The sequence below is a fragment of the Bos indicus genome, chromosome 4 (assembly GCF_029378745.1).
Source record: "Bos indicus isolate NIAB-ARS_2022 breed Sahiwal x Tharparkar chromosome 4, NIAB-ARS_B.indTharparkar_mat_pri_1.0, whole genome shotgun sequence".
NCBI lineage: Eukaryota > Metazoa > Chordata > Mammalia > Artiodactyla > Bovidae > Bos > Bos indicus.
In genome coordinates, this window is record NC_091763.1 from 114,492,291 (window position 1) to 114,506,560 (window position 14,270).

Below are 14,270 nucleotides of genomic sequence, written 5' to 3' on the forward strand. Positions count from 1 at the left end.
AATCTATTCCCCTTTATGGGAACAAACCATCACCTTCATTCTTTCAGCTGCAGCCCCATCTCCTCCCCTTCAAAGCCAGGATCCTGGAAAGAGTTTTCTACACTAAGGCCTCCACGTCTTCAGCTCTTAATCGTTCACCCACATCACATGGCTTCTGCTCCTGACCTTGCCATTGGAAGTACTCCTGCCAAGGTTACAGATGACCTCAGTCCTTACATCCCACGGCCAGGAACGTCACTGACCATGCCCTCCAAATGCGTGATACTCCACAAAACACAGTCCTTGTGCTTCCGTGATGCTGCATTTGCCTGGTTTTCTGCCTGTTTTCTAGATAATTCAGAATCTTTTCCTTTGTCCTTCAAATACCCATGTTTTTCTGGCTCTCTTCTCACCTACGATACATCTCTCTGGATTATTTCATCTACTATCATGGTGAGGGTTACCATTTACATTCTGATGATTAAAAAAATCTTAATTTCCAGGGGAGTTCCCTGGTTGCCTAATGCTTAGGGTTTTCACTGCTAGGGCCCAGGTTCAATCCTCAGTGGGGGAACTGAGATCTTGCAAGCTGTGTGGTACAGCCAACAAATAAATAAAAACAAATAAACAAAAATCTTAATTTCTAGCTCCAGATTCACATATCCAATGGCACTTTGGACACCTCCATTTAATGATCCCCTGGGCACCTTGTTGTACCACCACCAGCTAACACACATGTGTGTGCACTTATACACACGTACACACCTGCACACAGCCTGACTCCTCCTCTGTTCCCTATCCCAGAAAATGCACCCACCATCCATCCAGTTTCCCAAGGCAAGATCTTTGCAGTCATCCTTGACTCTTCTCTTTTGTCCCCTCAACTAATCAGTCGCTGCATACCAAAGCCATTTCAACCCGACCTCTTAAATAGCTCTTTACATTTTAACACCAGTCCCCTCCCCTTCTTTCCACCGTCAGCTGCCACCAGGCCCAGATCATTTCACACGGCATCTCATCTGAACTGCTGTACTCACATCTGGTCTCATTTCCACACCCAACCACGGGGATCATCCTAAGATGCAGAGTTGATTGTTGCTCTCTGCTGCTGAAAAGTTTCCACTTCCGTCCTCCGGGATTGGCTTTTCCACTCCCCAAGACAGGACTAGGAATTTTCTCCCATGCACAGTTTTATCAAATTCTCTTATAACTATTTACCTGTCTATATTTAACTTATATGCAGAGTACATCATGAGAAATGCTGGACTGGAAGAAACACAAGCTGGAATCAAGATTGCTGGGAGAAATATCAATAGCCTCAGATATGCAGATGACACCACCCTTATGGCAGAAAGTGAAGAGGAACTCAAAAGCCTCTTGATGAAAGTGAAAGTGGAGAGTGAAAAAGTTGGCTTAAAACTCAACATTCAGAAAACGAAGATCATGGCATCCAGTCCCATCACTTCATGGGAAATAGATGGGGAAACAGTGGAAACAGTGTCAGACTTTATTTTTTTGGGCTCCAAAATCACTGCAGATGGTGACTGCAGCCATGAAATTAAAAGACGCTTACTCCTTGGAAGGAAAGTTATGACCAACCTAGATAGCATATTCAAAAGCAGAGACATGACTTTGCCAACAAAGGTCCGTCTAGTCAAGGCTATGGATTTTCCTGTGGTCATGTATGGATGTGAGAGTTGGACTGTGAAGAAGGCTGAGCGCTGAAGAATTGATGCTTCTGAACTGTGGTGTTGGAGAAGACTCCCTTGATCCAACCAGTCCATTCTGAAGGAGATCAGCCCTGGGATTTCTTTGGAAGGAATGATGCTAAAGCTGAAACTGCAGTCTTTGGCCACCTCATGCGAAGAGTTGACTCACTGGAAAAGACCCTGATGCTGGGAGGGATTGGGGGCAGGAGGAGAAGGGGACGACAGAGGATGAGAGGGCTGGATGGCATCACTGACTCGATGGACATGAGTCTGAGTGAACTCCGGGAGTTGGTGATGGACAGGGAGGCCTGGCGTGCTGTGATTCATGGGGTCGCAAAGAGTCGGACACGACTGAGCAAGTGAACTGAACTGAACCCCCCTCCCCAAGTTGGGCTTCCCAGGTGGCTCAGTGGTAAAGAATTCACCTGCAATGAAGGAGGCACGAGTTTGATCCCTGGGTCAAGAAGATCCCCTGGAGAAGGAACCGGCAACCCGCTCTAGTATTCCTGCCTGGGAAATCCCATGGACAGAGGAGCCTGGTGGGTTACAGTCCACGGGGTCACAAAAAGTTGGACATGATGGAGAGACTAAAAAACACCATCACCTCAGATAGATAAAAGCTCCTTCCTTTTGTTCAGTGAAAGTGAAAGTCACTGAATCATGTCCAACTCTTTGTGACCCCACGGACTACAGCCCACCAGGCTCCTCGGTCCATGGAATTCTCCAGGCCAGAATAGTGGAGTGGATACCCGTCCCCTTCTCCAGGGGATCTTCCCAACCCAGGGTTCGAACCCAGGTCTCTTGCATTGCAGGCGGATTCTGTACCAGCTGAGCCACCAGGGAAGCCCAAGAATACTGGAGCGGGTAGCCTATCCCTTCTCCAGGGCATCTTCCCAACTCAGGGATAGAACCCAGGTCTCCTGTATTGCAGGCAGATGCTTTACCAGCTGAGCTACCAGGGAAAACCTTTGTTCAGTGAGTGCTGAGCTATTTATCAAACCCCTCCCAAGCATAAAGTGCTGCTAATAGATGAAGAGAATACCATCTCTGCCTCATGAGAGCCACTCACACACTTGTCAACCCATCAACCTTCCCGAGCCCAGTGTCTGTCACCCAACAGCTGCTTAATAAATATTTGCTGAGTAAATAAACGATAAAATGAGTACTTCTACAAAGATGAATTCATTGCCCTCATCCCCTTTCTAATTTTAGAATAAAATTCATGGGAACAAAGTTTATAAAAGTGATCTTCATGGTCGATGTTTACAGTAAGTGTCTTTTTATTCCAAAAGGCAGAGATAAATTATATCTAAATACTTTCAAGCAGATAGAAGCCTTTAAGCAACTCACATTCCTCTATAAAGATTTCGCCGGTAACCAAATGCATGAAATCAGCCACGTTCTTAAGGAATTTAGCACATGAGGACATTCAACATAATCCAATTATAAAGAAACACTTAGATGAACCCGAATCCATCACCAGCCCTCCTGCCAAAGGCTGCTGAAAGCAGAGACCAGGGCCAAACACAGCTGCAGGGGTTGTGACCAGTATGTTTGAAGGAGCCCCTGGAGGCCTTGGGTGATAAAACTTAAACATGATTAAGGCTCCTGTTTAATGTTCATAGCCAGTGGAACACTGTCTTCCAATTTGAAACATGTCATTTCAAAATATAAGTGGGGAATCTCGGGTGATCACCCTGAATTTCTGAAGCTCAAACTTTATAAACATTGTACTGTTGACTGGATCTTTTTTTTTTTTTTTAATGTGGTAAAATAAACATATCGGGCTTCCCTTGTAGCTCAGTTGGTAAAGAATCTGCCTGCAATGCAGGAGACCCTGGTTCGATTCCTGGGTCGGGAAGATCCGCTGGAGAAGGGATAGGCTACCCACTCCAGGATTCTGCCCTGAAGAATTCCATGGACTGTATAGTCCATGGGATCTAAAAGAGTCAGATATGACTGAGCGACTTTCTCTAGGCTCCTCTGTCCATGGGATTTCCCAGGCAAGAATCCTGGGGTGGGTAGCCATTCCCTTCTCCAGGGGATCTACTCAACCCAGGCATTGAACCCGGGTCTCCTGCGCTGCAGACAGATTCTTTGCCATCTGAGCCACCTCGGAAGCCCCACTACTTCTTTGTACATTCATTCTATTGATTTCTGAGAGTTTGATATTGAAACTGCAACTAAACATCTTCATTTATCTACTTAACAAACAATTGTAATATATTGTGAAATACATGTAACTTTGTTATGTATTTACCAAGTTTTCTGTAAATGTGTTATATTTTCATAATTTAAAAAATAAAAAAGAAAGGTTAAAAAAAAAAAAAGAATATCACTGTCTACTCACAATCAGGGGTCGGGGAAGGGACACTGAAAGCAGATGTAAAACGTCCTCTGAATGCTCTCTCATTTAAGGTGGGAAAGGCTGTGGGCTCGGTGTGCACACAGAACTTCTGAAATCGTGGAAAAACCCCGTGTCTGCGTCTGCACCATCACTTCAAATGATCTAAAGCCCAAATAACCACGTCCGATTCAAACCAGCGTCTCTTCTCCCATTGGGCTGACCTGTCTGGCATCCCGGGTCCGGGAGAAGAAGCCGATGTTTTGAACAGACTTCCTCCAACCGGGCCTCTCTGCCGGTCACTCCCTTCTCAGCTCCCGTCTCCGGTCCCCTGCCGGCTCCCTCTCAGGTCTCTGGGCCCGCCGGCCTCTCCGCAGGCTGGGCACACGGTGGAGGGCAGGAAGCCACGGAGATGCCAGGCTTCCTATCCCTCTGCCTCCAACGGCAGCTCAGGCCAGTGGCTGCTCATCCTCTGTGGCCCCAGCTCCTTCCTGCCAGGCAGACACACTGGTCCCACCTCCCACCTGATGGGGTCCCCTCACATCCCTCCAGCCCAAGGGAAGTAGCAGCTCCCTGCTTTTGATGACCTTCAGTTACCTCATGATCCCTTTTTTTGGACACATTTGTTCTTGTATCTCTATGACCAAGCCTCCACGCTAAATGCCCGGGACAGCAGAAACCTCAAGATCTCTTCTCATTCACACCCAGGAACATGGATGACCTTTCTCCTGGGCCCTGAGTGCTCAGGCGCCTCCTGGTCTTCCTGTCTCTAATCTCCACCGGATCACCAGGAACCCCCAGACAGTGCCACCCTGCCCTACCGCCAGAAGGCCCTATCTCCACCTCTCCTGCTGACTTGAGCGCCACAGTCACCCAAGTCTTCCTTCCTTACCCTCATCAGACACCAGTATTTACCCCTTCCCACCCCCCTGCAGTGTGGACTATTTGTTTCCCGCCTGATCCCCACCCAACCTACCTTCCGCTTTGATTTAACTGCTTTATCTGAGTGTTATTCTGTTCCCAGTAAGACCGTAAGCCCCAGAGGGCAGAGACAATACCTTACATTTTATCCCTCAGCATTTAAAACAATACTCTGCTAAGCTTACATCTAATAAAGTAATCTTCGGACAAACAAGGAGAAGACTCACGGTAGGTTCTCTGCCAGACTAACACATCTTCTTTCTTCCCAAAGGCAGCAAGTGTTATGGTTAGATGGTGTCCCCCCAGAAGCTTTGTGAGGTCCTGACCACTAACACCCATGAATGCCACCTTGTTTGGAAATCAGGTCTTTGCAGAGGTAATTAAGTTATAAAGAGATTATAAATCATCCTGGGATTTCCCCGGTGGTCCAGTGGCTAGGACTCTGTGCTCCCAATGTTGGGGGGCTGGGTTCAATTTCTGGTCAGGAAACTAGATTCTATATGCTGCAACTAAGACTCGGGGCAGCCAAATAAATAGCTATTTTTTTAAAAGTTGGGCTTCTTTGGTGGTCCAGCGGTTAAGAACCTGCCTGCTGATGCAGAGGACACGGGTTCAATCCCTGGTCCAGGAAGATCCCACATGCCTCGGGGCAACTAAAGCCCGTACCCATGCTCTAGAGATCGCACTCCACAATAAGACAAGCCACCGCAGTGAGAAGCCTGCAGAGCGCAACGAAGAGCAGCCTCTCCTCACGGCAACGAGAGAGAGCCCACGTGCAGCCACAAAGACCCAGCACACCCAAAAATAAATAAATCTTAAAAAACAAAAATCCAGGGCCTTCCCTGGTGGTTCAGAGGTTCAGTGGCTAAGACTCCGCACTCCCAACGCAGGTGGCCTGGGTTCAATCCCTGGTCAGGGAACTAGACCCCACATCCCGCAACTAAGAGCTGGTGTGGCCAAGGATATACCTATCTATGTATAAAGCGGTCATACTGAGTTAGTATTAGTTGTTCAGTTGTATCTGACTCTTTGGGCTACAGCCCAAAGACCCCATGGACTGTAGCCCACCAGGCTCCTCTGTACATGGGGTTCTCCAGGCAAGAATACTGGAGTGAGTTGGCATTCCTGTCTCTGGGGGACCTTCCCAACCCAGGAATCGAACCCAAGTCTCCTGCAATGCAGGAGGATTCTTTACTGTCTGAACCACCAAGTTGGATCCTAATCCAATATGAATGACATTCTTATAAGAGGAAAATCTGGACACAAACAGAGCCGAGGAAAGACAGCAAGTGAAGATGCAAGCATAGACTGGAAGAAAGCTGCCACAAACCAAGAAAACTCTGGGGCTCCTGGAAGCTGGGCAGACAAGGAAGGTTCTGCCCCACCCCGCCGCCCCCTGAGACTTCCGTGGGCACACGGTCCTGCCAAAACCTTGATCTCAGGCTTCCAGCCTCCAGAACATGAGATGATGGCTTCCTGTTGTTTCAAGCCCCCCAGTTTGTGCCCCTTTGTTACAGCAGCTGCTGGAAACTAATACCATACTGACTAGACTAGTTACATCCATACGCAAAGACTTCAGGGATGTGGTTTTTATATCCGTGTTGGGCACAGGAATGACAGTGCACGTCTGGGGTCCCAACACAAACTCGGAGGTGGTGATGCTGGTCCCCGCACTCAGGCCCACGGTGTTAAAATGCAGAGTGTGTAAGGGCTGGCATTAAGCCATCCTCCTCCATTCATATCCACTAGTTCTGATCCTCTGAAGGATGCAAAGACACCCGTTTCACTAACCCACTCTGCTTGGAAAGGCTCATCTTTCCAAGACCGCTTCCCAAGTCAAATGATGTCAGACTCTAAATCTTAAAAAGCGAGAATAAAATTTCTATTAAAAAAAACAGTATTTTTTGCTTTGCCTGTGACTTTTTACTTTAGTATCCCAATCACAACAAATTCAAATAAAGCTTTTAATAACTGATTTTTAAAAAGAAGCTAAGAGAGCAAAAAAGTTTTCCTGGCCATGTTCCAGAAGCTACTGTCCATTTGATGTCCTCTTGCCTACTGTGCTCTTATGAGAGTCCCTTGGACTGCAAGGAGATCAAACCAGTCCATCCTAAAGGAAATCAACCCTGAACGTTCATTGGAAGGACTGATGCTGAAGCTGAAGCTCCAACACCTTGGTTACCTCATGCAAAGAGCCGACTCACTGGAAAAGACCCTGATGCTGAGAAAGACTGAAGGCAGAAGGAGAAGGGGATGACAGAGGATGAGATGGATGGATGGCATCAATGACTCAGTGGACAAGTCTGAGCAAGCTCCGGCAGATGGTGAAGGACAGGGAAGCCTGGTGTGCTACCGCCCATGGGGTCACAAAGAGTCAAACATGACTTAGCAACTGAACAACATCATCAATTGTGCTCTCACCACTTTTTTTTCTTAGTCTGTGATTTATGATAAAATACACCCAAGATGTCAGGAGTGCCCAGCCTTGGCTTCAGCTATATCCAGATTCTGCCCTCCCTCCCACACCCGGCGGCCTGGCCCCCAGGAGGAGGCCCAGACTTACAGATTTGGAGGGAGAAGGATGTGTCGGCGATGCTGAGGGAGGCCTGGCTGCACTCTGGAAGGAGGACGGGCTGAACCTCTGGCCTGTGTCCGGAGGCGAAGAGGAGGCATAGATGCGATTTTCCAGTCGCTCAGGCTCTTGCTTGTAGGACTCGAGAGGGAACGTGTGCTGCTTGGCCACTTGGGTGGGTGTCGACGGAGAGGAAGAGAGGCCTGGGGTAGAGGAGGAACCACAAAGGGTGTGAGCGATTTGCTGACATGGAGAAAAGGGCTCCCAGCTGCAAGTGCTGAGAGTCTCACATGGCAGGAATCTAAATGATTCAATTCTGAATGTTGGGGACAAGCTTGCATAAACTATTTCTAATCCCTTAGAACTGGTTGTGTCTAGAAATCCCTGCCCCACCCAACCTGAGTTGTGGGCAGAATTCCCCCCTGCTGTGACAGGGACAGTTCAAAAGTTGTCAGGTGATAAGACTTATACACACTTGTCAGATGTGATTTTCATATTTAGTCCAAGACTATTGGATCTCCCCTCCCTCCCCTACAAAGCATGGTGTCGAGAGTGTGTGGAGTGGATCCCGTAGTCCTTGGGATAAGACATAAGGAAGTTCATATTCAGCAGAGATGAAGGTCAGAAGTCACATAACTACACCAAGGACCAGACCAGACACGCTATTATTGTCAAAATGTGTGATGTGAAAACTGCCACTGTGAGTGTGCAAGAGCTAGAATCACTGTGAAGATGATCGCTGGGGTGGCTTTGGGAAGGAAGGGCCTTGTGGAGTGAAGACTTGGATAGGACTGGAACCAGGAAGCAGTGGGTGGGATGTGGAGGACAAAGAACTGGCAGGAGACCCGGACATGAATCTGCCCAGAGTGAGAGGCTGCACATGTCCACAGGCTTTGTGCAATCCTGGAGGCCTGTCTCAGGCAGGCGATTGTCACTCACATCTGCCTGATTATGCTGTAAGATCGTGGTTATGGCTGAATGGAGTCCCCCAAACAGATAAGTTAAAGTCCGAACCCCCAGTACCTATGAATGTGACCTTATTTGGAAATAGATCTTTGCAGACAGAATTGAGCTGAGATTATACTGAAACAGGCTGGACTCTTAACCGCATGTGCAGTGTCCTTATAAGGGGAGAAGACACAGATACGCACAGAGGAGAAGGCCGTGTAATGACGGAGGCAGACACTGGGGTGATGTCTCTATGAGCCAGGGAATGCCAAGCGCTGCTGGCAACCATCAGAAGCCAGAAGACTGGTGGTGGTTGGTCAAAAGGTCCAAATTTCCAATGATCAGATAACTAACTGCCGGGGATGCAATGTACAAAATGATGTAGTTAACATTCCTGTATGACACACAGGAAAGTTAAGACGACTCCTAAGAGCTCTCTCATCACAAAGAGAAAGTCCTTCTTTTTCCTTTCTTTTTCTTGTTTCTGTAGAGATGAGGGGTGTTAGCTCACCCACTGTGATCATCCTTTCACAATACGAGCAATTCAAAGTACCATGCTGTATGCCTTAAACATATACAGTGACGCACATCAATTATTTCTCAGTAATACTGGAAAAAGGAAAAAGGAAGTGAGAGGTGGCAAGGTGGGAGGCTATTCAGAGTCTCAGAGCGGGTGTGGTCCTGCTGACACCTTGGTTCAGACTTCCAGCCTGTGGAATTACGAGAGAATAAACCCCTGTGGATTCATGCTGCCTAGTTTGGGCTACTTTGTTATGGAAGCTCTAGGAAACAATACAGTAATGCTGCCTGATATTGATTTGTTTCCAAGACAGGCGGACTCTGGATTTGGGTCTGGTCTCTCACATTTATAGGTAACTGAATACAATTTCTAAATTATTTAAAAATACAATAGGCATGCAAGCCAAAGACGTCAGTAAACACGGTCCAAGGGCCACCCTCTTGCTCCCTTTGACCTTGACAAAGACTGATCATCCTACAAGCCAAAAGCCTACTCTGGCTTGTGCCTACCTGCTCTACCCCGTCCAGACTCCTCTGCTCGCCAGCCCTGTGCAACTGTGTTCCTTCTTCTGCTTCCATCCTCACCCCCCAGACCACCTCCCGATTCATCCCATCCCCCCTCCTGACTCTGTGGTCCTATGAGCCTCAGCCCATCTCGTCTGTACCAGGCCTACCAGTGAACAACAGGCTGCTTCACGCCAAACCAAACCAGATGAAAACAGGTAAGTTTCTCATGCGTGCTCAGTTGCTCAGTCATGTCCAACTCTTTGTGACACCATGGACTGCAGTCTGCCAGGCTCCTCTGTCCATAGGATTCTCCAGACAAGAATGGGAGAGTAGATTGCCATTTCCTCCTCCAGGGGATCTGCCCAACCCAGGGATTGAATCGTGTCTCCTGCCCTGGCAGGCGGGCCACCTGGGAAGCATGCGTACGTTTCTCCTCCCTGCCCCAGTTCATCATCCGCCCAGCGCTGGCCCGGACAGGGGGCAGGTTCGTGGTCAGTGTCCCCCCACCCCGCAAACAGGCAGGGAGACAGAAGGGGGCGGAGCCAAGGCTCAAGCTGGGCTGGAACCTTCCCTCCCATACTTCCTAGATGGGAGCACTGGGAGTAACCAGGTCTTTTTCCAGGGACCCCGTTGTCCCAGGAACCACCACACCAAGCAGAGATCTCAGCCCCCAGGGTGACCAGGGAGGAGCTCCAGGGAAAGGAGGAGGTAGACTGCTGTCACCGTGCCCTTGAAGGTCTCCAGGCTTATGACGTGAAAGGCCCTAGGAGCAAGACCCCAGGCTCTTTTGAAAAAAGGTTCACACCAAAGGTTTTAGAAGCAAGGCCCACTTGGAGGAGGGGTTGGGGGAGTGGGGAAGGGAGGGTGGAGAGTGAGGCCCCTGAGGAGGGAGAGATTTGAGTCCAGCAGCTCTGCAGGGCAGACAGGGCAGGAGGGGGCCGACTGTGGGTGATACCCACAGTCCGGCAGGAGTGAGGCTGGGTCCAGGTGGACCGACCGGGAGAAGGAAGCCCCTGTGCTGCCCTGTGTGTGGACGCCCTGGGGCCCCAGGGGTGGTGGCGTGTCCTTCACTGGCTGCAGCGATGGCCGCACAGTGGCCGGGAATGGACCGACTCCCAGGGCCACGGTGGTCCAGTGAGAAGTGTCATGGTCCCTGCTCCCCACGCTGGCCCGGGCCCCTGGACGCAAGGACCTTCCTGTGTCTCTCTGGGGTGTTCCCTGCACTCTGGGGTGTGTGCTGGAGACCTGATGGGGTTTCTCCACGGAAAGGATGGAGGGCAGGGCTGCTCCCTCCAGGCTCCCCCAACGCCCCCCACTTCCCCTTCTCTGCACGAGATGCTGTCCCGCTTAGACTGGACTGGGCTTATCCAGTCCTCAGGATAAGCCCCCCTCCTCTGCTGCAGGGGGACTTTCAGAGCTGGTGGAACTCCTGGCTAGTTCTTTGAGACAGCGTGTTCCCTTCTCAAGTGTAAGGTATTAGAAAGCACTCCTTAAAGCCTAGATGGCGGCTTCTGTGTCCCCTGGGGCTTGTCCCATGAGCACGGGGACAAGTGTGACCGGGTTCCCACGGAGGACAAGAGGGACGTTCAGAGGACGCGCCCTCAACACAGCTGTGTGGAACCGCCCATGCTGAGGAGGAGATAGCGGACTTGCCATCCGGAGGTGGAAACGGGGGAACTGAAGGGAACTCCGTGGCCCTCAAGAAAGCTCCTCTCATGGAGCTCTTTCTAATGTCAAGAGGTTAGTCCACCTTCCACCTGGCCTTCCTGCAGGCTCTCCTCCCTTCCCAGAGGAGCTGAGTCCTATGAGGGATACAGGATGATACCTGGACTTCAGAGCCGGGAGGCAGACCCGCAGGGGATGGGACAGGTGACGTGATGTGTGGGTTAGGAACGTGTGTGGCTTAGGACACAGCACAAGAACTCTGCTAGAACCCAAAACATGCCCCTTCTCTGCACTGCAGTCTGACACAGCTCTCAGGGTAGAGTCTTACGATACCATCTTATCCGTCACAAAGTGCTGGGTACACTCTTGCTTCCTTTGCCCCCCATCCCCAAGAGACAGGGGACGGGTGTACGACCCTACTTCCCAGGTGAAGAGACTGGGGACTACAGAAATCACTCACTGGTGTGAGTGGATGGCAGAGGTCCCATTTAGCCACAATGACACTGGGAAATCACCCAGAGAAAGAACACAAAGACTTAGAATCACACTTTAGGTGCGTGAATCACCCTTCCAGAAAGTGGGGTTTCACAGGCTAAGAGGAGGGGGAGCTTGGGAAGCTTGAGTGCCTTGGAGGGAAGGTGGGGTTGCTGTCGGAGGGGAGCGGGACAGCCTTGTGGGGTGGGGATGGGTGTCTTCAAAGAGGGTTTCTCTTCCATGCCAGCCAGAAAGAGCAGAGAGAATTTCAAGAGAGGGGTCTTCTGATCACATTTATGCCCCTTTCCCTGGTGGCTCAGACGGTAGAGGATCCGCCTATAATGCAGGAGACCTGGTTGCCATCCGTGGGTCGGGAAGATCCCCTGGAGGAGGAAATGGCAACCCACTCCAGTATTCTTGCCTGGAGAATTCCACAGACAGAGGAGCCTGGCGGACTACAGTCCACGGGGTCACAAAGAGTCGGACACAACTGAGCAACTAACACTTGTACTCACTTTCACTAGTGGGGGAAAACTGCCTAATGGAAGGAAGAGGGGAGCGGGTAAGAATGATATTCCTAACATTTTTCCCCTTTTTTGAATATTGGCGTCACCATTCATAGAGAGGAATATGGGGCGATGCTGACAAAATCCTCCATTACCATCAAACAGACCTATTTATTTTCTTAATCGTAAGATAAACTGCCAAGCTCAGGCTCCCAGGAGAAGCCGGTGTCTGAACAGCCAGCAGCTCTGGGCAGGTCCAGGTGCAGTGGACGAGTCCCACCTTCCAGTCTGGTTGGAGGAAACGGAACAGGACTCAACCCAAATGCACAGCAACAGCACCACGCGGTGAGCGCTGAGAGTCAAGTGCCCGTAAGCCCAGAGCAGGGGGAGCTCAGAGAGGAGGCTGGAGGGGCGGGAGGCCCACGGAAACACCGGCAAGGGCTTGACTCGAGAAGGAACCGGATCTGCCCCCAGTTGAGGCGGCTTTCGAAGGGGCCCAGACGGGACAGGGCTGTGGCGACATAACTGAGAAGCCCCGACAGGCTCTCCCGTTCTGCTCTTCTGGGAAGGCGCTCCCGCCCTCCCCTGGCCCTCGAGGACTTTGTTAGCACTGCCACCACCTCCGAGACTGAACAATGGCCCCGCGTCTCCTGGGGCCGCAGCCAGGGCCAGTGAATAGGCCCAGTGAGTGAACAGAGGCGACGCCTGGCAGCCACACCAGACACCAGGGAGCCACGAGCTGGTGACTTCACGGGGCCGGGCCACGCTGGCCTGAGCCGTGCCTGGAGAGGAGGGGAGAGAGGAGAACAGCCGGGCTGCTGGAAGGAAGTGAACAAGGGCAGCAGAAGGGTGCAGAGGAGAGCCCTGGGTTTCGGGAGCCTTGAGTTCTAGGCCTAGTTTCACCACTAGCCAACCCCCTGCTTGGTTAAAAAAAAATAAAATAAAATAGTCAGGTTGACCAGATGGCTGTGTGGTGTGCCAGACTGGGCAGGGTGGGGGAGAGGGGGGCATTCCTGACATGTGGTGTCCCCTTCCCCAGGGCAGCACCAACCTTCTTCATGCATATGGTCTGAAATACTCAGAAACATATAATACCAAAATGAAAAAATTCATTTTCTTCCTGATCTTAAATGTCCTTGCTGACCATCGTCCCAAGAGCCTGGAGTGAGAAGCACAAATTTTCAATTTACTCTGCATGGCAGTTTGCTAACATGTGGCCTTTAAAATAACTAACGACTCATCACAGAGATGAGGAACAACAACAACAAAGTTAGTTCTTCTGACATTAAAAAAAACGTTTATTCAGTTATCACAGTACTATTTTCATGTATTTATTTGTTGTTGGCGGGGCTGGGTTTTCCTTGCTGTGTGCATTTCCTCAGTTGTGCTAACCAGGACTGCTCTGCTGCACACATGGGCTTCCTGTTGCAGTGGCTTCTTGAGTTGCAGCTCGTGGGCTTAACTAGAACATGGGGATCTTCCTGGACCAGGGATCGAACCCATGTGCCTTGCACTGGCGGGCAGATTCCTTACCACTGGACCACCAGGGAAGTCCAGTTGATCCTGACTTAGGACGGGTGGTGGATGGTGATGAGGGTCATGGGGGGATGGTGACACGGACAGTGTGTGTCAAACCAGTAGCCCCGGCCAGGGAGACGCAGGGACCCCTGTGGCTAAGGAGCCAGGCCATGGATAAGGACATCAGAGGGGACAGAAGGCTCAGGGTAATAGAAAGAAGACAAGCAAACTGAGCACACGCCGGGGTCCGGTCTCCCCTGTGGGGAGTGGTCCTCATGTACAGGGCACACATGTCCATCAGGGTGCTCCCCGCATCCAGGGCTGACATCCATGAGACACCAGAAGCAGAAGAAGAGCCACAGAAGCAGAGCCAGTTCCCTGGAGCTTGTCCGCAGGTCCTGTTCTAGGCCTCACCAGCCTCAGTCCGAGCATCTACCACTCAGGCATGGAAAGGATGCGGCGGGGACGGAGGGGAGAGGCCACCCTGAGCCAGGTCCTGCTGGGAGGCAAGCCTGCAGCACCCCAGACAAGCAGTCACAGTCCAGGTAGAGGCGCAGAGGGGTGAAATACAGCCCAGAGCCGCCAACTGACTCAATAGGGCAGGATAG

General features: G+C 50.7%; 1 protein-coding gene across 6 annotated transcripts in view; it reads right to left on the reverse strand.

Annotated features, from left to right (window-relative positions):
- The window catches only part of PRKAG2 (protein kinase AMP-activated non-catalytic subunit gamma 2), a 300,390-nt gene that overhangs the window by 100,996 nt on the left and 185,124 nt on the right, over positions 1–14,270 (reverse strand). For all 6 annotated transcript variants that reach the window (XM_070788448.1, XM_070788446.1, XM_070788445.1 and 3 more), the window contains one exon: positions 7,517–7,728. In XM_070788448.1, the coding sequence (XP_070644549.1) occupies positions 7,517–7,728 (212 nt within the window). The remainder of the gene's footprint in view (positions 1–7,516; positions 7,729–14,270) is intronic.